The 27,806-nt window shown below is 36.8% G+C and overlaps 1 protein-coding gene across 1 annotated transcript; it reads left to right on the forward strand.

Moving 5' to 3' along the window:
* LOC140235456 (serine/threonine-protein phosphatase PP1-beta catalytic subunit) lies at positions 1-26,510 on the forward strand. Its single transcript, XM_072315486.1, has 8 exons — positions 1-100; positions 5,241-5,369; positions 16,968-17,198; positions 17,854-17,958; positions 18,525-18,596; positions 22,281-22,432; positions 23,572-23,706; positions 25,538-26,510. Exons 1-8 carry the CDS (start codon positions 49-51, stop codon positions 25,628-25,630), a joined length of 969 nt encoding a protein of 322 aa, XP_072171587.1. The 5' UTR covers positions 1-48; the 3' UTR covers positions 25,631-26,510.
* Positions 26,511-27,806: the final 1,296 nt, after the last annotated feature.

Raw genomic sequence — 27,806 nt, forward strand, 5'->3', positions numbered from 1 at the left:
CGAAAAAGATAAGATTGCATTGACACACATTTGGAAGAACCAGGAAACATGGCGGACGAGAAACTGAATATCGACAGCATAATCAGCCGGCTTTTAGAAGGTGAGTCACTTCGTTTCATGATTTCCCACCCATTACTTACATTTCTAAATATGGCAGGTATCTTATGGGTGTCCGGTAAGGTGATATTAAAAGTCAAATGCAAGGATTTTTTAGTGGCAAGTCAAACCGATGGGGAAGGAAATTCGAAGTAGTCAACCTGCGTAGAGCAGTGGGTCTATCTGTGACTGTCTGTAGGCCTAACTTTGTTAGACCCTAGTTTATAAATTATAGTAATGTATTCTAGGCCCTAGGTTTAATTTACTAGTATGATAGTAGGCCTACTATTTCTACATGTAAGTAACTGTTAGATCTAACCTTGATGTAGAATCTACACTGTAGGCTCTATTCTATTGCCGTATTCTCGCAGTCAAATCACTAACGTTACCGCGATACCGAGTCGAGATCTACTGCGACCAGCCCCTGCCATACGCATAGCGTATGGTTGAGGGGTTTAGATATCGCGCACGAAAATTTGTGATGCTCTTATAATAGAAATTATTCCACGATCGTAACTGAATTTCTCAATAAATATCACGAAAATGCAGAAAAATCACCTCCCAGAATCTCCTGATGATACGATGACGGAGTAGTGCGCTGTCGCCGTTTGTATGTCGGACTTAATTTTTATGCACTCAATTTCTCGGGGTAGGCCTATGTAAAGCCAGGTCGCGCAGCTGCCCTGTGTAGTTTCATGCGTGAAAGTGTCTGCCCCTCTGCGGCTGTAACGTGCTTCGGCTTTCATAGAATATTATAAACGATCAATCGAACAAATTACGAATTCCATCGGCTACGAACGAGACAAGCGAGACGACACGTCTAGGCTACAACATCCTTAAAACAGATTTTAAGCTAAGCTAATGTAGCAAGTAGGTAAATTACAAGGTAAAAAATTGGAAATTTAGTGAAAAATTTGTTTGAAATCAAAATTTCTTACCTGCTTTCTTCTCATGTTTAGCGGTTGTCAGGTATGTTTATTCCATGGGCGTATCGGCAAATTTTGCGCTTAGTTCCACGCGTAATATTGCTTGCTATACGCAGTTTCGCTATGCGCGACCATTAAGTCCCTGCGCAAGATCTAGTACCCTTACTATACATGGCACATGGAGCTGCTGGTCGCAGTAATGTACTAACGTTAATACCATGAACAGATTGGTGAATTGACCGACAAGTATGTCTAATTCCGCGAAAAACTTCTCATTTATAATAATGACATTTGCTGGGTCAGTTTTTCGCTTCTTTAGACAGTCGCCATTGATACATACGCTATTGCGACGGTTTCAACCGTTCTGGTTGAACGCACCTTCGACCCAGTTCCCCCCACATAAAAATGGTTATTATTTTTTCCAGCTTGGTTTTCAAACCAATCTGGAAAAAACAATTTATACAGGATTAATCGGTCAACATTTTGACTCACCTCTTCCACTGTTTCCTCCTGTTTTCTGGTTGTTTCCTCCACTTCTTTGCAGCGCTCCCCAATTCATCGCCGCCTTCGTTTGAAAAATGACCGCACGAACGTCTACGGCAAGCCAAATGCTCCATACAATCACTATATCGGTACACTTACGTTTATTGACTAAAGTACTAGTAAGTTGTTCGAGCGTTGAATTTAACTTTGTAATATTGTGAATGAGCAAGAAAATGCTCATTCACAATATTATATTTTTCAAACGAAGGCGGCGATGAATTAAAATAGAGATTCTAGACCTCAAGGCCTACCGTAGTTATGGGTAAACTTGGCCTAGCGAGTCAACTCGGCCCCCAGTGAGCGCATTACAACTACACATACAAGTGCCCGAGTTTACCCATAAGTACGGTAGGCCTACTCTGATTTTCCGATGAAAAAAAAAATGTTCACCTGTCAATTTTGATGTTGTTGGCCATCTTGGGATATACCGCACATGCGCACCGGCAGCTCCAAACACAAAGTTTTCGGGTCGCCATAACCCCAGGCGCTATGACCAGGAATGTATCGGTGTGTGGTTAGGGCCACCAATGCGGTTTAAAGAACCTACATGTTGATCAGCTTGATTTGTGGGATAGAGCATTCAAGCTCAATATGGGCAATTTATGATTTGTCAGTAACAAATATGAGTTTGTGTTTCGACTAAGTTTTGAAACAGAGTGCATGTGCATACAGTAGAATATTGAATGTCACGCAGTGACCATGGCTATTTGAGGGGGGCATTGCTGACAAAGCTGGGGATCTGTGTTTTTGTTTTGCTTTATTTTTTTCATTATTTTTTTTTCTAAAGATTATAGTTGGAAGGCTGGGAATAGCCTCCCTTCAATTTATTTGTATGTTAACACCGATGTGTTTCCTTTTTGACAAGAAAATTGATATCCATTTATTTATGTTGATGTAACTGAGAGAGTGAAGCAAAGTTACAATACACTGGCAATGATACCAAATTTAAAGGTCTTGTTTACCTAGGGAGCAGTGATCTCAAAAATGTTCAAGATGCATATATGTGTACAGTTGTATCACAAAACATCCTACTATAGAAAATTTTTGCAATAAAGCCTAAAATATATGGAGATATCACTATTTTTCTCATTAAACCATGACTGCAGACGGTTTAGTCTATAAACATTTTTATTATAACTATTGTTCACATTTTTGTATATTTAACAATAGTAAAAATTGATTATACTGGTTCAAATTTTTACATTGGTTGTTTCTATCCCTAACTCACATTTTATAACTGTTTTGAAGCACTAATGGTGGGTTTTTGTTTCATCTGCAAATGGTAATTTATGCCTTTAAGTACGAAGCTCTGCAACTGGAAAATTTCAACAAGATATCACTTTACCAGCAACATTGTTAAACTAGCACAAGATTTTAAATTATAACTGATTTAAACACCAGTGGGTTTACACTTACTTCCAAATGATACCAAATTGATGTAGCTACAACTTGAAAATGTCTGTAAACATTCAAATCTATTGGGAAACAGTTGCTAGTCACCATTTCACTACTGAACTTTACAACAAAAAGCTGTTCCAATGATGATAAAACTTGCATAACTTTGTCACAATAGACCTATATTAAGCTGATGTAAACATCAGTGTGTTTCTTTTGTGACGCACATTCCAATGATACCATATTTATATAGTTGCAACAGGAGAAAGTCTATCAAAGATTCAGTACATTGGAAAATAGTCATTTCCATTGTTTCTCTTTTGAAATTTACAATTACAGAATGAATTTCGCCACAAAAATAATGAAACCTGCATATAGTACTAGTATCTCTGTCAGAATTAAAGATATAAAGCTAATTTAAACACCATTGTGTTTCTTTTATGACAAGCTCTTCATTGAGAACAAATTTGTTGGGCTGCTGTATTAAAATCCATTTTCCATGGTACTCCATATATTTACGCCATAAATTAGTCGAAACACATCACTGATCAGTTTCAGTGAAAGTTTTTGAGAAAAATTGGACAATCTGTTTTTTCTGCACAGTCACTGCTAGATGAAAAGACTAACCGGTAGCTACTACATTTGTACAGTGATAATGTCACATGCATAGAACAATATACTATGTAGATTCTAGATGTCTAATAAAGGAAATATGGAGCCTAGCTAGAGCTTACCCTGAATAGAATTTCACAAACATTATTATTATTATTTTTTTAAAAACAGGTACACATTCCCTCAACTTGTTACTGACATGTAATATACAAATGTGTATTAAGCCTAAGGGTAAAGTTAGATCTAATGTTATCCCCCCCCCCCCACCTTCTGAAAGAGGCAAGTCAAGTGTTATTTTATTAGATCTTATCTAGTTCTATGCTAGCCCGACCAGACACTGTGCGAAGCACACTTGTGTACAGCAACAGGGCTCATCATTTGGCATGTTGATACATTTTTGTAGGTTTTCAGCATACTCATATTCATATGCTGTTGACTAAATTTTCATGCTGTTAGTGTTATGCTAAAAGAGGAATATTGGGCCACTGATGCACTTTCCTGCTCTCTAGATCTTGTAGACTCTCTAGATCTCGATGCTATGTTTGACTGCATAATCATTTGTGCATCGCTAATAAGCCACTACACAATCCTTTTTCAACCTTAAATTTGAGCTTTTTGGTAAAAACAAGAGTTTTGTCAGAAAATGGGTGATCACTGAAAAAACTCCATTTCCTGCTCACAATGAGCTGCTGTTGTCAGTGTTGACAAATTCATTCACTCTGCTTGCATGCAGCAGGGCACGTTTGGACATTATTATTGGTCAAAGTGAACATTACAGTATTTTATATTTGTTTTTATGGCCATCACAGTATAAGTTTATATGTCATTAAAAATAATCAAATAATCATAGTTCTCTGTGTTACATTATTCTATGATTACTAAAATCTGCATTTTATTTTTTTTTTACATAATATCGATTGTTTTCATTGTGTACAACAATCTGGCATTCCTCTTTTATGAAAATTGGCTAGCCGAGTTTACGAAGGCTTACAAAGTTATTTTTATAAATGAGTTTGTGATCCCTTTTCAAGACTTTTTAAAGGAATGACTGTGTTGTATTGAAGCTGTAAATCATATTTCAAAAATAATAAATCATTGTATTTGTAATAATTTTCTCTATATAACACATGAGACATGTGTACTTCACATTGTCTGAAAGTTATCTGACAATTTGGTCTGTTTAATACTGATAGGGGAAATTTGAATACAGAAAATCAAGAGAATCTGTTCCAAAGTCATGAATTTTGTCAACCTTTGGTGCCACTATCTCTGGGTAGCAATGCTACAACAGTTCATGATAGACATAGTAGTGGATTGATATGAAGAAAATATGAAGAGAATATCACATATTCTATTTTTCTAACATTACATAGTGTATGAAAGAGCAGTGGACATATCTCCTTCCAAAGATAAGGGGAATAATATTACCCTCAACATACATGTTGCTAATTACAGTAGTTGAGGGATCATGTGTTTTACATTAAATGAATTTTTGTGGAATTCTCTTGATATTTTGTGTGTATGCAATGTAGTTTCACTAACCATCACAAATTGTTGTTTCCTTTTTATCCAGCAATGATGGTACAGGGATTTATTATCAGAACTTTGTAAAAATGAATAGCTTTGAATGTCCTGATATTGTTAAATTCTCTTCCTTGTCCCAAACAGCCAGAGGAAAGCCTTTCAAACAAATCACTTTATCAGAAGCAGAGGTCAGAGGGCTTTGTGTGAAATCAAGAGAAATCTTTCTGAGCCAGCCCATTCTCCTAGAGCTAGAGGCCCCTCTGAAAATATGTGGTAAGTTTCAAATTGCTTCATCACAATCCAGTGAATGATTTCTTTGTGTATTTATGGTTGGCATAGTAGATGGTGTCTGCATTCATTAACACGTTAATGTCAAGATTCTTGACATGCATCTGTGTTTTTTACATTGGTGTGCTTTATGTATCGAGATGGCCAAAATTCAGCACTCTGCGATAATGATACTAATTCCCAATCCCAATACCAATTAAGCCCTTTTATGGATTTTTTTTTTCATGGTAATCACATTGATAATAATATCAAATACTTTATATGTTTTCAAAACATGTTACCACAGTTATGAACAGTAATTGAGAATAAGATCATGTTAATCCATGAACTTGTCCTATTACTTTAATACCCTGTATTCTACAATGAGTACATCTTTCATGGATTTGTAATGCAGAGTGCGGTGCAGCTGTTTGTGCTTGACATCGATCACTGGTGAGTGGTGCTGCTGTTATGATGCTGCTGCACTGCTGAGAGCACTTTTGCGACAAAATTTTCTTCCATAAAACACTAAGAATTATTTTCGCCAAATTTTTGGTAACCCATGGTACAGTGCTAGAAAAAGTAAGAATGAAAATATGTAAATAATTCAACAGAATGTCGGATTTCTATTTGGTACCCCAAGTTACTGAAAACTGCATCACATACTAAAGCCAAAACATAGTTCTGGTACGCCTGCAAAAGTTGTCAAATTTAGCTCCCAAATGTGAACGTATGCCTAGGAAATATGTGGAATAATGCTGTAATAACAAGATATTCGATGGGTAACGACGAAAATGCGAAATATTAACCAAAAAGTTTCAGTCTCAGAACTTACCCGAACGGGGTCAGGCTAAACTCGGACTCGGGGATGTCTCGGCCCGCTTTGACGGCGGGCTGAGTTGTATTGGTTGTCCCTGTGGATTGTACAGTGTTGTACTATGGGGGTGGCCTGTATAAACTAGCGCTTCGCGTTCTGGCTACTCGCAGTAAAGGTCCGAGTTGTTACAACGCGCGCATCAAAAAACCTCTTTGGCACGCATGCAAAATTAGTGTGCTCCTATCAAGCACCTCTAAAAACAATCAAAGACGCTTGATAAACAACAAAAACTTCAAAGGCAGCGCGTCTCAGCAACTCAGGTGATGTGCGTATGGCCTTGAGGACCGCGCGCTGTCCATTTGTTTTGTATGCACTTTCCTGTCTGTTCAGTTAGGCCTTGTTTGGTATTATACAGTAGAATATGGCGATCACGAACTGCGTGTAAATTGTCTGAAATAGGGTCGAGTTTTCCCTGAAACCGAGTTAGTCTGGATCCTTCTGGAATAAAAGTCAGTTTTCCGATTTTTATTATTTTTCTCAAAATACTCCAAAACGACTCATCATCCCGGCAAATCGCATCAGCCAGGTAAGTTTCTTTGTAGACTCTTTCGATATATTGCAAGCAAATATGAAATGGTGCCAGACGGGTTCTCAAACCCTTACCAACACATGTTTTCACTTTAAAGGGACTATTTGAGAAGACACCCACAAGTTACACAAAGTCTTGGCTGTTATTCATGGACAATGTTTATTTTGTATGAACAAACCTTCATACAGTCATCTGATGATCGTGAATCAGCATTGGTACAATATTGCTAACTCCTTAGAATGACAGTTAATAATGTAATTTGTTTCTACCCAGCCTACATTAATTTACAATGATAATGTTTACATGAAGGATGACTATGATACAGATAATGAGTGGAATTGCCTTTGAGGCAAGGCAAAGGAGGCATTGCAACTACATCCTATCATAAACATACCGCAGACATCATATTTTGAGTATTATTTAACTTCCAAATCTTCAAGGAGTGATTAGTCATCTGTCTGTTTATAAGCTAGAGGGGATTTACTTAAAAAGGACTTGGCAAAAAAAAAGAAGAAAAAAAAAATTAATTCAGATTATGGTGAAATCAAGAAATTACATAGAAAATATATGTGCAGTATAATGCAAAATTGAAAAGTACAAAGTTTCACTGTTGGTACTGTGCATGTCTTAAATCATCAGGCATACATTATAGTGTCTCACAACGCATTGACCTTAAAAAATGGCCGCTAGTCCATGTGGTCATGTAATTATTTGAAACCCTACCAAATTCATATTTTTCTTTAAGTCCTAGCCAGATTATAAAACAACTCCTTGCCCTAGTAAAGTGGAAATGTAGATTTCATTTCAGTTCTTTAATACATCATGGGCAGAGTATTAAAAAACAGATATCACCTAAATGTGAAAGATGAGCTGGGAATGATATCATCAAAACTCAGAGCACATGATTAGTATTATGCATAGAATATCACATGCATGTATGCCCTAGTAGTAGATGACTTATAATGTAACAGTTGATGTGCTTGCCAAACACTGTTTTAGGTTAGTTTATGTGCTTACATTCATAGAATTGGAAATTTATGTTTTTATGTTGTATTCATTTTTCTCAATCTAGCTTTTGTTTCCCCACATCCACAAACTTAATGTTTCATTTATACAGAAGAATATGTTCAAATTATACATTCTCTTTTATGAAGGTTATTCTGATGTGAACATGGATACTTGGTCTTGCTTTCTCTACCGTAAAAGTTTTTTCTTAAGGGTTTAATATTCATGAATTTCGCAAATCACTGTTTGGCCGTGAATTTAGCAACACACAAAAATATAGTGAAAGGGTATAGGCATTAGCGCACTTATGGTAGCCTAACTATGTGAAATTGCGAAAATCCTGTATACGAAAAAAAAAAGAAGCTTTTACAGTACAGTATCTTTTTTTTCCTGTTTTTTAATTTTCTCTCGCTCTCTCTCTCTCACTCACTCTGTTTGGCTAAATATAGTTTTTGAACAAAATTCAAAACTTTTCTGTGTAGAAAAGTATCTCTGTGTGATGAATATATTGAACTTGCCTCAGGCTCCACTCTTGTTCATCCACAATCCTGTGAAATGCAAGGTTGTACAATGGTTACTCCGACCTTCGTCCACTGATGTGTTAAAAGAAAAAAAAAAAGAATCATTGATAAAGGCTTTGATCCCCAAAATGCCGAAGAAATATGTGAAAAGGGCTTCTGTTCATGAGTCTCTAATATGAGTCCCTATTGTTTACTTATTTTTATGCCTCCGCCACGAAGTGTCGCCGGAGGCATTATGTTTTCGGGTTGTCCGTCCATCCGTCCGTCCGTAATCAATTTTGTGGACAGCGTATCTAAAAAACCGTTAGAGTTATCCTAATGAAACTTGGCATGTATATGTATGAGTGGGCGAAGTTGTGCCTATCAACTTCTGGGCGCACATGCTCAAGGTCAAAAGGTCAAGGTCAAATGCTCAAAATTTCACTATTTCCCCGATATCTCTGCAATGCCTGGAGGTATTTTCTAAAACTGGGTGTATACATGAACTACCAAATAAAGATTCCCCAGAGAGAGTTTTGGGTCACGAGGTCAAAGGTCAAGGGTCAAAGGTCAAGTGAAAGTGTTATAATTTTTTCTCCATATCTCAAATATTTTAAGGTATCTTCATGGAACTTAGTATATATGCATGTACTGACTGGCAGTGATCATGTAGGGAATTTAGGGGTCATGGGTCAAAGGTCAAGGTCAACTCATCAAAATGTCATTATTTCCCTCTTATCTATGCAGTGCCTGCAGGATTTTTTCTTGAAACTTAGTGTATGCATGTATTACCCAATACAGATGCTCTTGAAAGTTTCATGCCAAGAGGTCAAAGGTCAAGTGAAAGTGCTAAATTTCACTTCTTCTTTAAACTTATAAAAGGGTCAAAAGTTGGGTACAAATCCGCAAATCCCCAAATACCTGTACTCTTAGACAGTATAGCCATTCATCCAAATAAACCTAGTTCAAGGAAAGTGAACATTCAATGCATTTGTGACAAACCTGTCATTTTAATATTTTGCCAGTTATGTGAAACTTGTCATCACACATTGTCAAGACATTGTGCTACATGTATAGACCTATTTGGAGAACCATGCATTATGGCGGAGGCATACCAGTCGCCATAGCGACATTTCTAGTTTATGTATTTTTTTTTTCAACCAAAGCTGCTCCTGCACACATCATGTACAGTATGTCTTGCCTGGTGACACGACATTTGCTTCTGCAACAATTGCTGTAGTCTATCTGCTCTAACTGTACAAATGTAGGGTTAGGGTTAGGGTAGGGTTTTAGGTTTTCAGTACTTTTACCATGTTTGGTGGATAGGTTGATGGCACACAGCATGTATGGTTTTTGTCTGGCCTGCCTAGTGGAAGCGAGATGTAAGCATTGCCATTCTGTATTCGTCATTGTCAATGTCATCTGCAGCAGCGGCGGCATCAGCAATTTGTTGTGCTCTCAATAACTTTCCACAGCATTGAGCTACAGAATATTACCACCAGACTCACACCACAGGTACATAACCTAAAAATGCATGTCAGGTTCAAATATGGGTGAAGTACAAGACAAATTTGCTGATAAGCACGGTACTCACAGTATCATCTTTTAACAGCTTTGAGCTGTGACCAAAAAACTCACACCACCTATGCAGGTTTAAGTACACTGTATGATTACTGTAAAACGAGGAATGTTCGCGTGCATTTTAATTTCGCGAATTTCACGAGCGCCAAGATTCGTGAAATTAAAATGCACGCGAAAGTTCTTGTCCACACTATATGCATTGAATGCCAGTGGCAGTTCGCGAAAAATTCATGCCGCGAATATATCATGTTTTACAGTATTGCTGTAGCCTGACAAGGTCAGTGAAATCTACCAGACAAGCACTGTACTCATATTGTGTTATGTCAATAACTGTCCACAGTTTTGAGTCATGACCACCAAATTCTCACCACAGCTACATCACCTGAAGATGCTGGTTAAAATCAAAGGTCAAAAGGTATATACAGCTGCTGTACAGTTAAATGTAGCTGTATGAACTAAAATTGTGAAACACTAATCACATTATTGGGGAGTACTCTCATTATTATATGAATTGTATGAAATGCTGCAATTTTATGATTTGTTCTTTTTTTACAGTTACATGTACTCAATTAAAGCTTTAAAATACGTGAATGATTTTAACTTCAAATATAAACAATTTCTTATGGAAGACCATACACATACAAAAGTGTAGCTAATTTAAGGCACATTTTTGTTTTGTTCGTATTGTTATCTTTCATACAGTCTGTATACATGTACAGTGAAACCCCGTTATAACGAGGTACGTGGGACCGGCGATATTACCTTGTTATAACCGGTACCTCGTTATAACCGTACGCATCAAAAACAAAGAAAAACATAAGCACGACGTCATACCGTCAATCAAACTTAAGAACATCCCTTGCGTTGTTGTTACACAATTATGGATCATTATTATAGAGACAATTAAGGGAAATTATTTGTGAATTGATACATAAAAAAGACAGAGAAAAGTAGGGGTTGAAATGCATTAATTCTTTATTTTTATTCCAAAAATCTCTTCGCATGATAGTTGCACATTATGTTCTTGAGAAGTAGGCCTACTCGGCAGGATCATATTCGTTATTCTTTCTACCCAGCTATCTCTTCCTGTTGTATCGAACCATTCTGAAAGAATGTTTTTTCGTTTGTGAAATACAGTGTACAACGTAAAATGACAATTAACAAAATCAGATTGTATAAAAAGCGTTTGTTAAGTTTTTCTAAATACCAGCGCAAATAGAGTAACGTACATGTACATGCATTGCTTATTGTAACTTGCGAGGTATGTTATGCTGTTGGTGCCCAGCGGGAATGCGATGATTTCATGAATCATTTCGGCTGTAATCCTATACAATGCATGATCCAGGATGCAACAATGATTTTTGTGTCCGAAGGGATTTAAAAATGCGTTCTTTATTTTCTCCTGAAAAGCTCTACGCGTTTTGTACACCCGTTCTTGAAAAATATGTGACAGTGTTGAATTTGAAAGGTTGTGATCCTTTTTACGCAAATCTATACCTCATAGACCATTCTGAAAGAAAGAAAAATCTTCATTGTGAAATGCAGTGTAATTTGATAATGAACAAACCCAGATCTATTCAAACTGTTAAATGCATTTGTTTCTTTTTCTGAACACCAACTCAATTAATGAGAACAACATGCGCTATTCAACTATTTTTAAGCTACTGTCACCTAGCGGGATCGCGATGATTTCATTAATTATTTCGGCTTTTTAAAATCATTCACACTCATATTATATTATCATTTGTTACATGATAATGAACAATTCCAGATCTATTCAAACTGTTAAATGCGTTTGTTTCTTTATCTATATGATGTAAATACTGACTCAAGTAGATTAACATGCGTTATTCAACTATTTTTACGCTACTGTCACCCGCCGGGATCGCTATGATTCATTAATTATTTCGGCTGTAATACACTCAGTTACTAGCCAGCAAAATGACTGGAAGTCGGAACTAAAAATGGAAAGGATATAATGATGAGTTGCACTAGCATTCCAATATTATTGTCCATTTTGGCCACGAGTGTCGCTACATGAAAAGTTTTTGAATGTGTTATATTTTTTATTTCTCTCATTGCGCTGTGGTCTGACCTAGTGTATCTCGCACGTGTATCTCGCGAGAAACAGAATCTATTTTTATTTTATTCAATAACTTAGTTGGAACATCGGAAGGTATTTCTGTGTCTTATCGCGTGGTGTAGAAAAAGACATGAACTACTCTTCAAACCGGGAGAGAGACATGAATAGCGTGAATTTGGTTTTCGGAATTTGGTTGTCGCATGTTTGAAAGCGGCAGGTCAAGAAATCGAACCTCGCGAAAAAGAAAATGGAATGATTATGATTATGTTATGTTATGTGGTTTAGAAGAAACATGGAAGGAACGGTACTACTCGGTTATTCGTCACTGATAATGGGCAGTAAAGAAGGATAACGGCGGGACTGAAACATGTTTGTTTCCGAGTCTTCCCGCTTCAGATAGTACATATAAGAGATCGAGACGGGACGGGCACTTGTGCAGTGTGTTATTGCGTTCTATACACAGACTACTAGTGTACATGTATGTAAAACGGGGATAGCGTGAATTCGCTTTTCAATGTTTCGTTCGTCGCATGTTTGAAAGTGGCAAGTCAATGGAACCTCGTATCAGATCAAATTGCTTATGTTTCTCTTTATCATGATGCACCGAAAATGTCCTCGTTATAACCGGAATCTCGTTATAACCGAACTTGTTATAACCGATTCGTTCTGCCATAGGTTTACACGCAAAGGAAAATGGGACTGACGCAATCACCTCATTATAAGCGGTTCCTCGTTATAACTGAACTCGTTATAACGGGGTTTGGTACATCTTTGTAGTTTGTTTTGAAATGATTGTATTCTTTTGAATTTTTTTGTTTTGTCTACTTTCATAGCTGACATTTACATAGGGGATCTGTTCAAGGTACTTGTTCACGTGGATCAGCTACTCACAAAGGATTTTTCCTTTCTTGCTGTTCTCCCTATTGCATTGTCTTTGCTGGGATGTTCTACAACCATGTTATTTCAGATAGTATGTTGTATGATTTATGAACTTTGTGTATTTGTATACTCACCTCATACCTTCTTGTTTTTATTGTATGTTCTGTATAATTTCAAAGTTTGGTGCAAAATAAACTAAGTAACTTTCCATACTGTAGCTTTGAGTTATGACAGGTTTGTTTTGATTTTTTTGTTTTTATTTTTGTTTTTAGCTTTTAATAGAGAACTTCAGGTCTTTGTGACATTCCCTCACTTGGGAACTGTGTCAAGTTATTAAACCATCATATATACAGATTATGATATGCAGGCGAGATATCGCTTCCCTTGTTTCAAGCAAATTGTCCAAAATTCATGGTAAATGCTTCTATGACCTTATTATCAATACACTGTACATATCAGATAGTGGGGATTGTGCACTGTCACGAGACAGAGCTTGATGTGTAGTGTCAATTCACCACAGGCATGATCTCTTTGTGGTGGAGTTTCCTTGGTGTAATTTTCCTGCTGTGTGTACAAATATAAACAGTGTAGGCTTCACCAGACCATTAGTACTGTGTTCCTGCTTATCATCATCTATTCTGATCATAATTTTGAAATACAGGAGTTCACAGTTTATTGTTTTAGTGTCAGTCGGTATAAAATAAAATAAAATTTCTACTCCCATTTTAAACACCTATTGAACTGGAAACTTCAGGGTTACATTGAGCATTCACGTCTGTAGCAACATTGTCATTCACACTCATATGTAAAAAAAAAATATATATATTTCGGCACACTGTATCCCAGGTGGAAACTTCAGGGTTACATTGAGCATTCACGTCTGTAGCAACATTGTCATTCACACTCATATGTAAAAAAAAATATATATATATTTCGGCACACTGTATCCCAGGGTACAGTGTTATGGAGCTCGCCATCTCGTGCCCATTATCATACAGTTGCACAATGTTGTCATGGCAACTATTTTCTCATCTTCAGCACCGCTATTAAAGGGGAAGGCTAGTAACTGATCAGTGGGAATCAGTGGAAATGCTGGGAGATGATTGTTCCAATCCTTATGGGATTCATTCAAGAGTTCATTGTATATCTATTGTTGTGTGAAAATGATTTGCTTCAGAATGGTCTCATATTCAAGTAATGTGCAGTTTAATGCTTCCAGGTTAGCGTCCCTGGTCAGTGACGGAGCATTAATCTGCACATTACTTGAATATGAGACCGTTCTGAAGCAAATCATTTTCACACAACAATAGATATACAATGAACTCTTGAATGAATCCCATAAGGATTGGAACAATCATCTCCCAGCATTTCCACTGATTCCCACTGATCAGTTACTAGCCTTCCCCTTTAATCTGAGCGGTGGTAATGATCCCAATGCCGATTTTCCTTCCATGTCAACTTGTGTTCATCTAATCACAATGATTTCACTGATTAGCTACAAATGTATTCAAGAATTTATTATCATTATCTTTTTACAGTTACATTATTACACAATCATTAGACAGCAATACAACATAGCATGTAAATGAGAAAAAAAAGTTATTATTTGCATGCATTAGTTGTTGCATAATCGTAAGCAAGAAAGCATTTTTGTGCATAATACAAAAAATTATTTTTACACATTTTTTGGTGACCCATGGTACAGCGCTGAAAAAAAAAAGGAATTCAACAAAATGGTGAATTTTCATTTAGCACCTGAGGGTACCAAATATTGCATCATATCATTCATTGGTTGTAATACTGTTCCCAATGCTCTTTTATTGCAGATTTATTTTGTATATGTGTGTGTGTGTGTGTGTGTACACTGTGTGTACACAGCAGGGAATATTTTCTCCGTGCTGAATGGAGGTTTGCTGCGCATTTAACTATAAATTTGACTCACTGCTTTGTAAAACATCTGAGTATCAATTTCACTATAAAATTATAGAACAGTACAGATGTCTTACCAGTGACTGACAAAAAAAAAAGGGGGGGGGGGGAGATGCTTGTGAAATATGAGAAGTAAAATTGAGCAAGAATATGATCATGTGCAATTGACATCTTTTGAAAAGGCCTCTGCAGAGAAGGTAAGGGAAAGCGGGGAAGAGTTATATGCGTACATGTACTACAGAAAGATATATGCATAATGACAGCGAGGCTACCCTGGGCACTCAGTCGATGATGCACACATACCAAAGCTCCTACTGTCACTTTTGGCATACCATTCACATACCAGCCAAAATGTAAGAGCACTGGATGCTGGCCTAGTCTCAGAATACAGGCTGCATTGATGTTTGCATTCAGTCAGCCTACATCATATGCTTCACGTGTATCTGTAAACATATATTTATTTAGATAAGTGATACGTGTCAGAAACTGCCATGTCTTTATGCACTGAAATCACTCGAAAACTTAAGGTACATACATGTATGGTGTACATTATATTATCTGTGTCATCAGCATTTACATGTATTGCCATTTCCCTCAAAGTGAAGGTAGACCAGTATATGATTCATAAAGTTATTACAGGTACATTGCACAAATGTAGGACAGATTCAAATTGATGACATACCTGAACCAGGAAAATCTCATGAAGATGTTTCATTTTACAGACTGTATGTAAATCCAACATACCATTCAAACAGTGTGAAGTATTTATGAGCAAGTTAGAACTCCATACTTTCCCTGTGTTTCTGTGGTTTTCCTATTCTTATGATGTTTCATGGATATATGCTGTCGTGATCAGTATCATAAGGCCACAGAGAGCTCCGTATGGATGCATTGTAGTCTTCAGTTCACAGACCAAGCAGTGTGTGTGTGTATTTTGTATGTGTGGAACCTTGAGGACTGGCACTGTAACGTTTCAATAACCTTTTATCTACACGTACAATGCATGTGTACCTTAACTTCTGTGGAGTGTCATTGGCCAAGTTCATGTGATATAAACATGGGTGTATTTTCCTTTCTTTGGTATTGATTAGCAGTCAAAGCAATGTGTAAAAAGCTCACATGTTTATGACAGAACATACATTGTATCACCTGTGGTGTTCTCTTTTCAGTCTGCAGGGAAAATGTGTAAACTCAGTTGTGTTTGTAAGAGCTATTGGCTCACGGTTGTATGCTCTGTAGTACAGCCATGTGATGAACACGAGATCACACTTGACATACAAATTACAATAAAAGTTTTTACGAGGAAGTACATGTGTACATGGACAGGGTCTGTATCCAGCACATACAGGAGTGTGAATGTACCATGCATTTAATTCAACAAATGTCAATTGAATCATATGCTTTATTCCCCCCCCCCCAAAAAAAAAAAAAAAAAAAAAAAACGCAAAAGAAATGGGCCATTGGTCTTGTTGTCATAGTCACTTGCATTGAAGAGTGAATCCTACTGTACCTTTAAATCTTCCTACGTGTAGTCAATTGATAGCAGGCTTATTATACAAGGTGTACATTTTGCTGAAAATTATGAAATATGAGTTTCATCTGTACACTTGATTGATGCCATCATTGCATTTGATAATGGAAAGGGATCATTCATTTCAAGTTGTCAGAGTCACATTGATAAAAATATGATTTACCGAACCATTATGCAAGAATTCTCAAAGAACTTACATGTAATGTAAATGTAATGTAATGTAAACTCTTGAAATAAAAGTAGGCCTACGAGGTATACTGGTAGACTCTTGTTTGTCCATGTGGGTGGGAAAAGGACCTTTGAATTCAAGTGGGAAAATAGTGTTGGCACAGGAAAATTAAACACTTGTACATACAATGTATGAATCAGGATTATCAGTATTTATCATATTTTACTTTTAATGTTCACATAAACAGTAATATCAGACCTAAAATAATGCAACTTGTGTGCATGTTCTAACAAGATTACAGTTGTCTCATCCTTCTGGTATTTGTAGCTCTACCAACACATTTGCAGATGTACTGTGATTGTACATGCAACACTTTGTTTCGAAAGTTACATTGATTTGAACTTGAATTAAAGTCAGATTTTGCCCCTGAACCATGAAATAGAGTCATTTCACAGAATTTCATTGTTGCTCAAGGAGCCACCCCTTAACAATCGCAAAATCACTGCTTTGTTTGCACTTAGGTGACATCCATGGTCAGTATACAGATCTCCTCAGACTATTTGAGTATGGAGGCTTTCCACCAGAGTCAAACTATCTCTTCCTGGGTGATTATGTGGACAGAGGAAAGCAGTCTTTGGAGACAGTTTGTCTTCTCCTCTCCTACAAGATCAAGTATCCAGAAAACTTCTTCCTGCTCAGAGGGAACCATGAATGTGCAAGCATCAACAGAATCTATGGCTTCTATGATGAATGTAAGTATAATACATAAATATAAGCATAACGTGATATACATTATATGTGCACATGTATGCATGTCATCACAATGTGATGGAAACATCTTTATCTGTGCTTTGCAGATATTGAGAATGCGTAGGTGAATGTGTCAGCATATTAAATTGTGTATCGTGTAGGTTAAGATTAAGTAAGGAAACTGGCGTGTGCAAGTTTTGAATGTCATTGTGACCTTGATCATTCTTTTACTCAGTAACTGTCAGTCGTGAAGAAATAGAGTTAACATGGGTTTGTTCAGATTTTGTTTATGTTGCTTACTATCAAAATTTATTCAGGCGAGTGATAATCCTTTTATATAGGCTGCTCTGATTCAATGCCATGAACTATTGGGGGTGGGTGGTAGAGAATTGCCACAAGTTCAATTGCACTGTGTTTTTAGTATCTTGTAACAGTGTTAAAATGTAGTATGTTGTGTTATCGTAATACAGAACAAATAAGTTTTAACAGCTCAAAACTAAGATCATTGCAAATTCCATTTCTGTGAGATTAGAAAGTTGAAGCAAATTTTCCTAAGAAGAAATATGCAGCCAGCTGTTCTTATCTAGTGCTCATGAACTGCTGATGATGACTTATTACACAATGATCCATATCTGAATTTCTACGTGATCTGCGAAGGCAAAAGACGCTACAACATCAAGATCTGGAAAACGTTCACAGACTGCTTCAACTGCCTGCCAGTCGCAGCCATTGTTGATGAGAAAATCTTCTGTTGCCATGGAGGTAGGTCGCTCCTAGTTTGCTTTAGAATGTTTATTTTTCACACAGTTCACAGCAAGCGAAATATGAATGTGTACATGGCCACACTGAATCTTGTTGATAGTAAACTTGTACTACATGTGTACATGGATTTTATTTCCCTTCTGCAATGCTCTATCATCATTTGTTTGCTGTTGCAACTTCCTTTCCAGATGTTGTCTGTTATGGAGGCACACCTTTTTCTCTGTCTCCATCTGTGTTTGTGCTTGTGCATATGGCATATACATGTATGTGTGTACATATTCCTCTATTTATTGTGTATTTATTTAAGTACAGTCAAACCTGTCTATAGCAATCACCCAAGGGAGGCAAAAAAAAAAGTGGGGGGAATGTGTTTGGTGGTCCGCAGGTGGCAGGTGGTAGCTATTGACGGTGGTCGCTATAGACAGGTTTGGTTTGACTGCATTTATCTATTTATTCTTTAGCATTGTCTGCAGTACTAAGTTACTGAGCACTGTCTAACAGTGCCTGCAAAACTAACAGTTGTTATCAATGACATGTGCGTATTATATGAATCCTTCTTCACACAGGACTATCCCCAGATCTGCAGTCAATGGAACAGATCAGAAGGATAATGAGACCAACTGATGTTCCTGAAACAGGTATAACAGACATGGCCAATTACATGATACATTGTATTCAGTATGATTTTGATTACCTAACTTGTAAGTAATCACATCTTCTTTGACCTGTCCATACAGAAGATGAAAGTGATATGGCTCTTACAACAATTATACTAGATTTCTCTTTTGTGATAAAGAAAAAATTTGTCATAATTTATTTTTTGTGTGTATAATAAAAGTAATAGCTTTCGTTTGCACAACATTATGTGAAGTGCATGGAAATAGAGATCAGACATTATGTTGCCTTGAAATATATATATATATCTACATAATGTGACATTTCACAGGACCACATTACTTATTTTGTTGTAACATCAGTATGCGAGAGTAAATATCAAATTTTGGGATGATTGAGGCAGCCCTTAGATTTTGTGCTAATAGTGCATTACATATGATTTTTATTGCTAATAAAGAGTATAAACAACACAATAATGTTTTAAGGCAAGCTTTTACACATTCTGTCATTACAATGTATGTATACTGTCTTGGAGAAATTAAGTATGGAGCATGTTGGAAGAGCTCGTTACCTAATTGTATGCAACTATTAACTGTTCAAATGTGGCGTGTCAAAATGTGGTTTAACTTATGACAACTTTGTGTGCTTGGTGTGTACAATGAATCATCCCTTGTAGCTGTGATAAGGTCACATGTTCAACTCTAAGCTTTGTACACACAAAGACTTTTTTTTTGTCCTAGAACCAATACAATTATTTCTTTGCAACTTTGCTGTGCAAGACTGATATAGGATTTGATGACATCTTCAAAACTGACAATGGCAGCATAAAACACACACAAGTTTATTCTGATCTAAATTTATAAGGGCTGTCATTTTACCAAGTGTGAACAGTATCTGGGTCTTTCTTGTTGTTCTTTCCATTAACATCAATTTTCATCAAGCCAGCATGCTTTTTACTCACATTGCTGTCTATAAGTGTAATCTTAGCACAGTTAGTCAGAAAGTGAGGTAATCCTGGCTCGTTACAGATATTTCCCTGAATTTATTAGCCTTTGCCTCTCTGTTCCTCCACATCCATTCATGATGCACATCCTGTGTGCCTATTCATGACTCATTACATCATGCTAGTGGCTGGCAGCATTGCGTGTGCATTATTTCTCTTCCTCTGTGTGCATAGTCCAAGGCAACAATCTTGGTTAGAAGTGTAAGGTTTTCCACATGATACTGAAATATTAATACAAGATAGTCTGTGCTAGGCACACCTTTTATTTCCTCATTTCAATTGCCATTTTGAATTCCAATTTTGACAACCATTATAGAATATTTCAATCTCAGCTTTGTCAGTCTTAGTAGAGGAGTCAGTCCAAGCTCTGTCATAGTTCCTGAAATAGAAAGATCACACTTCATTGTGACAATCCCAAAGGAAAAAAAAAAATCTTTTAAAAATGGCCACAGTATACAATGTTATGTGTTACAATGTTCTTTTCAGTTGCTATTTACAATGTATATTTCTGTAGCTCAAAAGCTTTTGTAATACTCTTGTTACCCATTGGGTCACCAAGCTATTCATAAGAAATATTGTTGTTGTTTTTTTGTAGCATTTTCTTTGTATGATTGATGAAGGAAATCAAATTATTGTTTTTAAAATAGAATATTCCTTCCTGGATATCAGATCTAAATCTGAAAAACACCCCACTAATCTCTCTCCAGTTTCCTAGTGTATTTAGGGCACAGAGGCAAATTAGCCAAGTGGACACACACACACACACACACACACACACTTACCTAACCTTTAAGAAACAGTTTTTTTTTCTATTTACTTTTTTTTTGCCGTCTTAATGGAGGAATTTTGTGCCTTCAAGTTCAAATCCATCCAGAGTCCAATTAAATCTCCTCTACAGTGCCCCTCCCAAGATGTTTAAGAAATTGTAGGTATTAGGACTCATATAACAGAGCAAAGCCAAGCCATGTGTTCAGTCTATTTTTAGTATTTTTATTTTCTGCATATTGCTCTATGACTGTGTGATCATGCAAAATATTTTTCTGGCATACACTTGTATATATTAGACATCAAATGATTTAAAATGCTGTAATTCACCATTACTGATTAGTAGGCTTCAAAGTCATTTGTGAATGGAAATCAGGAAAAGAGTTACAATGTTTCTACAGGGTGGTCCACAACTTGAAATTTTAGCATGTTGCAGGGGAAAAAAGTGATCTTGCGCGTGAAAGTATGTGTGCGCAAAGCGCACATTACGAGCGCGAAGCACGAAGTCCCTTGCGGCCGGGGTCCAGGGCCCGCTTAAGGGCCCTTGAAGCTCTAGGGTTCTAGATGCTCTCTGGTGCTATCTTAGCCTTATTTTGAACACTTTGATCACCATGATCACTCTGCAATGCCAGGATAAAAATCATTAATATATTTGAAAAATTATTGTGTTTGATTATGACATAAGATTTTAAATTGTTCTTGAAATGTTAATATATCGTCCTTACTCCTAAGACCTTTTGAGTATATTTTTAATATGATATACTCCTCAATGGGGATGCTATGAAAAATGACAAGGACATCTTGAACTTGTACTACAGTACAGTACACTGACTGTTAGTGTTTTTAATAACTCATTCTGCTGTCCAGAATATGCCATATTTCAACATCCAATGCCATCCGCCCTATTAAGCGTGGTATTGTGTGTGTTTTTTTTTTTTTAATCATAGTCCTGGAATGGGGGGGGGGGGGGTGTCCGGAGAAATTTATGACTGAGAGTGACCACCTGGTTGTGTTCAGCGAGTATGTGATGGGGTGAATGCATGCTGTGTGGTGTGGTAAAAAATAAAATAAAAAGAAAAGTAAAATGAAGAAGAAAAAAATGAGTGCTAATGTGTCTCGTGTTCATGAGGGTGATTGAGGGGAATGTCACACGTTTTGAAGGATGTCGTGCAAAAACTTCAGCATGTCACAGCGACATGCAAAAACCCCTTGTGGACCACCCTGTATCTATATAGATAGTTATTTTGTATAATTTTATGTTTTGTTTATTTGTGACTCAAAATGTGTACTGTAAAACCAGAAATTTTTGCATGCTTGCAACTTTTGTGAGGAACAAAGTTTCGCGGAAGTACACACAAAAGGTTTTGTCTACGCAATACATCGAAGCCAGTGGCAATTCATGAAAGTATAATGCCACGAATGTGTATAGTTTTACAATAGATTTACATTTTAATAATCATTTGCAAAAAGTAGGTGAGGAGGTGTTCATGTTTGTAATGTTTGATTTGATGTTCTCTTAATATGGTTTTGCAATGCCACATGCAAGACAGGTCATTTTGAATGTTGACTTACAGCAGATGATTCATTTTAATGATGAAAAGAACACTACAATCAAGAGAATGACTTTCATTATTAAAGACTTCCATCTCTGTTTAACTGTCAAATTAAATTTGTATGTTATTAAATGACACATGTTACTGATAGAATATGACAAAACAAGTAGCATGGACACCAGAAAATGGCAAATATACAATGTATGTGTTCGTATGTGTTTCCCTTATTTTGCAGGCATTTGTGTTGTTAAATGTTGAAACTAAGAAAGCACAGAGAATGAAACAAATTACATGTTCCACTGTGACTGATTGATATTATAAGTTCCACAATCCTTGGTGAAAGATGTGAAATTATATTTTGCTTCGTTTCATCTCTTATCAAACAGGCTTGCTTTGCGATTTGCTCTGGTCAGACCCTGACAAAGATGTGTCCGGCTGGGGTGAAAACGACCGTGGAGTCTCATTTACATTTGGTGCAGATATTGTGGCAAAGTTCCTCAACAGACATGACCTGGACCTGATCTGCAGAGCCCATCAGGTACAGATGCTATCAAGATGACTAGTGTGTGCCTTTCTAAGCTGATAGCTGCTGAGTGAAATTATAAATTTCATCACGTAAAAAGGGCTTGTAGTCTACTCTGGTTAGAGATATGTTTGGAAAATCAAGAATTCATATTCCTTTATTTCTAAGAGGCACCACCAAAAGATATTTTGTATGAGTCACTCTGACATTTATATTTTGTACTGAGTCGTTGATAATGTTTGATGATATGTATTATTGTTATGGTCATGTATTATATGTAAAGTACCATGTATTCATTAACACTAGATGGTCTAGATTTGAAAACAAAGTGGTTCCAACCCACCAAGCTTTTTGTGTTTTAGGGTATAATCCTTCTGAGTGCCACAGGAGAAAATTTTTAGAAAGAAGTCTCTGAGAACAACTAGAGTGCCTTTAAAGGACAAGTCCACCTTCATATACACAAGGATTGAGAGAATGCAGCAATATTAGTAGAACACATCAGTGAAAGTTTGAGGAAAATCGGACAATCTGTTCAAAAGTTATGAATTTTTAAAATATCTGCGCAGTCACTGCTGGATAAGAAGACTACTACAGTGTATGATGCCACATGCGTACAACGATGTAAGGAAAATAAAAAGAGAATTTCACAAAACTTTACTTTTTGAATAAAGTGCAAATTTCTTCGACTTGTTACTGACGTATGTTAAGGGTAATATTATTCCCCCTGCCTTCTGAAAGAGAGAAGTTGAGTGTTCTTTTGTTATGCGAGAAAAATGGAAATATGTTGAATTTTCTTTATCCTTTCTTTATAACGTTGGACACATGTGACATCACAAGCTATAGTAGTCTTTTCATCCAGCCGTGACTGAGCAGAAACTTCAAAAATTCATAACTTTTGAACGGATTGTCTGATTTTCCTCGAACTTTCACCGATGTGTTCCACTAATATTGCTGCATTCACTCAACCCACATGTCTATGAAGGTGAACTTGTCCTTTAAGGTTTGTCCATTTCCAAAATTATCCGTTTAAAGATATGCAACGTTTTGGCTCAGTATGACCATTAAAACTGAGCATTGTGGTTCATGTGTTCTTTGATTACCTCGAAAAGTGAACATTGTTGTATCTCTCTTATTTTCTTTCCTTGTGCTGCAAGGTGGTGGAAGACGGCTATGAGTTCTTTGCCAAGCGTCAGCTGGTGACTTTGTTCTCAGCTCCCAACTATTGTGGGGAGTTTGACAATGCTGGAGGAATGATGAGTGTAGACGACACGCTCATGTGTTCATTCCAGGTGAGTATATCTCTATCTAGCCATCATCACATTGTCTCTTGTTGGAAAAAGAAAAGGCTAAAAAACCAAGGAGTCATCACTTAGTTATCTTCCTCATGCTAAATTTTTATGACTCTGTACCTGAAGTTCGCTGGAGGAATTGTTGATGCAAGTTGTCCATCTGCACCAGATTTTGTGAGTGCAATTAAGAAAGTCTCAAAGGTGGATGATAGGTTTTGGATGTTCTTATAGGAATTTTTGCAAACTGCCTCAAGATCAATGGTCAATAGATGGAAGCCAAAATGACATATTCTAGCCGTAATAACACCTCCAAATGTGTAGTGGCAGGATGATTTGTTTAGAAGGAAGGTTAGAAATAAGTCATCATATGTGACTGCCCAGCTCAAGACCCGCAAAAAGTAGGCCAAAATTAATTTCCACTACTACTGTTTACTAGTATTGCTCCAAGCTCTAAAATGATAAATAACTTGTTGGACCATCCTAACCTATTCAAAAAGTGATTGAAATAAGGCAGAGTTAGGAGGTGCTGGTTCATAGAAAAGGGAGAAAAGAGGATTGAAGGATCACTCAGGCATGCTGTACAAAATAAGCAATAAAAACATATTTCCCATTGAAAGCAGTGCGTGTCAAAAAAAAGAAGAAAAAAAAAAAAAGAGGTCCAGAAAAACTGTTTATAGCTTGTTTTCAGTTTTGTTTTAAACCGCCAAACTTAGTAGTTGGAGAAAAGATTACTCTCTCAGCCCAGGTAAAACACTCTTAACCCGTTCAGAACAGGCTAACTTTTGCTACAACACGCATTTCCCAGAGACACTTGCCCGAGTATACTTGGACTCGTCCTCAACGGGTTAAAGATTCGAGTCAGTCAACCCAAATGACTTTTTTTGGTCCAATACAGAGAATTCTAATTGGCTACTTGTTGTGGGTTTTGAGCTGGACGGTCAGATATAGACTCCTAAGAAAGTCAAAATTCAAGGGCATAGGTCATTTACCCTTAACCAAAAAATTTACTTTTTTATCAATTTCTTTATGTGAGAAGTCCAACAGGATGCAATTTTGTAATAACAATAGAGATAAATCGGGACAAATTCCTTTGTGTTCCGGAGAGTAAACACAATCTTCATGGTCATGGATCATTTCACCAATGAACTTTCTCACACTGTAATGATGAACCATACTACCGGTATGTAGTAATTGTGTGATAAGGCAGAGGCATCCCATTCAACAGTGCCACAGTTTAAGTGCTCAAGTCTGATTTGTACTTCTACAAATACATTTACAAAACTAACACCACCAAATCTTTCCATGTATTTCATACATTGTATGTGTCTGATGAGATAAACAGCTATTCAAACCATTCAAGACTTCGCATGTGTTGAATCGGCTATTTCCTTCTTCCATCGTCCCTGTGTGCATGCAATTGTGTGCTGTTTCCTTGATTATGTGGATCTGTCCATGCCAGCTCTCTCTCTCCATCTATCTTTCTATCTATCTATCTATCTGTCTGTCTGTCTGTCTGTCTGTCTGTCTGTCTATCTATCTATCTATCTATTCATCTATCTACCTGGTTTCTATCTCTTTGTGCTTTACAAAATTTAAGCTTTAGTGTGATGTCTCAAGCATTTCACTGACCTTTGTCATGTGCTATCAAGCATTTATATAAGTCTTTTTACTCATATTTTTTTTTTTTTTTTGAAATCCAGATATCTAGCATGAACAAATTAATTATATTCTTGCAGTTGTGTCCTTACATACCAGAATTTATATCATAAGTTGTAGTCCAGTATTTTCTCTGTAATCTTTATATCTCCCTATTTCAAAATTTGTCGTGCAGATATTGAAACCATCAGAGAAGAAAGCAAAATACCAGTATGCAGGAATCAACTCCGGCAGACCTGTGACCCCTCCCAAAGGCAAGAAGAAGTAGATGGGACTGTGACTGTGGAACCTTAGGGATCAGTGGAGCCACACAGTCAACAGAAAGTCCATGTTTTTATCTGTCTATAACACAGTCAGCAATGCAGGAAGCCCAAGTCGGGCTAGGCAGTATTGGAAGCTCAAGAGTGTGTAAGATTTAGGGGAGAATATTTGCCAATACTGGGGAGAGTTTTGTTTTTGTGTTTTAATTTTATTTTAAATTATTGGTTCTTTTATGCATCAAACTGTCACGGAAATGGCTGTCATAAGGGATATCCGCCAGTTTCCTGGTTTGTTCCAAATAATCATATAACTGTGTGTCCGGCAAGTGTAGGCAGGGCATCCTTCATTCATTGTACTCTTGCCATGGTTATTTGGTGTGGTACTTTGGTGATAGTGATATGAAAATGTTGCAAGTGGCATCAATTGAAGATTAAAATTGGGATTTGCAGGTTAACTCTCCTGTGAATTAGCAGAAGAGAGGACATGGATGCACTTCTAACGATATGGGGTCTGGATTGGCGGTTGATCATGTACTGTTGTATGTTTTGATTGAGATCGTAGAGTAACTGTTGAGCATTGGAATTTTTTATTTAGAAGGTACACATTTTGAAGTTTGAGTCACAATTTAGAATTTAAAAATCTAATTTGTGGGCCTTCAAAGGGAATAAATGTAATAAAGACATCAGGCACAAAAATTGTGCAGTTGATACAAGGACTTGTTAGGTCCACTGTGACATTGCAGATCCATTTGTAAAGAAGCAGGGGCCTGACTGTATTTAGGGTTTATGGTAAATGAGCTTCATAATGAGAATGCATGAACACAATATTACTTACCTGGTATGTAAAGACATGTAAATAGACAAAGCATAATGAGTATATAAGAAAAATACAGGTTTAGTTCTACTTTCTTTTTCTTCTTCTTTTTTTATTTATTTTTTTTTTTCGACTGAAGATGTAATCAGGAGGTATTTGATATTTATTACGACTGTAGATTGTAATTTATGAATTTTCTTCCCTATTGTTTGTTATTGCTTTGTTTCTTCTGTTAATGTGTTTCCCCCCAATGCAATGGTAGCTGCATGTCTGTACAGGTATTTGATAGAAAGATGATGTCTTTTCCTTCCATCCTCTCTCTTTGTTTCTATGATTGAAATATCAAGCCTGTGTTGCATACAGTACATCATGTCATGCATACTGTCACAGCTTCTTCATGAATAACAGTCTGGTACTGATTTAAATTGTGGCTCATATAAATGTGTGGCCTTTGAGTGGAACTGCCCTTTTTGTTTGTTTCTTGTTGCCTGTAAGGGCATGTAATGATCTGGAAGGGATCTGATTTTAAGGATTTTTATACATTTCCCTCTTCAGATGTGTAAACCTAAAAGAAAACTAAAATAAGAAGTAGGTCATCTGTGTTAAATATGGTAGTGTGCCGAGGTATTCATAGGTTTTAAGCATTTATTCTTCTATCATTAATAGTGTTTTAACAAAGGTAATTTACATCACAATAATAGTGTACAATAAAGATTGACATACTGTCAGCAGCTAGTGTCGACATCTTAGTATCTAGTGAGAAATGTCATAAATGATAAATGATGTGCCTTGTATATGTGTTGATGTTACATCTTGGCAGAATATTCAATAATCATATTCTTTCCCTAATGACTCCATGCGTATATTCATGGGGAAGTGTCAAATACTCTCGCACAAGCGAAATGCTTCGCAGTATGTAACAGCTTGCTGTGCTCCTTGCTCGCGAGTTGCCCGACATCTTGTCCACTCAGTTTCTGTCTTTCTTGTGCTGTCTTCTTTCTTGTTTGTTTTTTTTTTTAATTCTCTCTCTCTCACTCTTTCTATGTTGTTGCACTGGTGTAAACTTGTAGTCCATATCTTGAATTTATCTGTTAACCTTTCTGATAAAGCACACTCCTCTGCAGTCTGCTGTCATGGCACGGATCAACAAAAGAATCATGGTTGCCAGTCTTGTGCATCCTGCTATCTGTATATTACTAGTGTCATCACTCCCTGAGAGGGTAGGCATACCTACAATGCAAGTCATTCTGACAAGCTTATTGCCTTGTTAAATTTTGTGTAATGCCTATGCAATGTGCAAGGCAGTGTGTTTTCAGGTTATTTATGTATCTCTCAGTAATCAGTTCTTGTTGCCAACATAACAGGGGAAG

This window comes from Diadema setosum, chromosome 1 (genome assembly GCF_964275005.1).
Source record: "Diadema setosum chromosome 1, eeDiaSeto1, whole genome shotgun sequence".
NCBI lineage: Eukaryota > Metazoa > Echinodermata > Echinoidea > Diadematoida > Diadematidae > Diadema > Diadema setosum.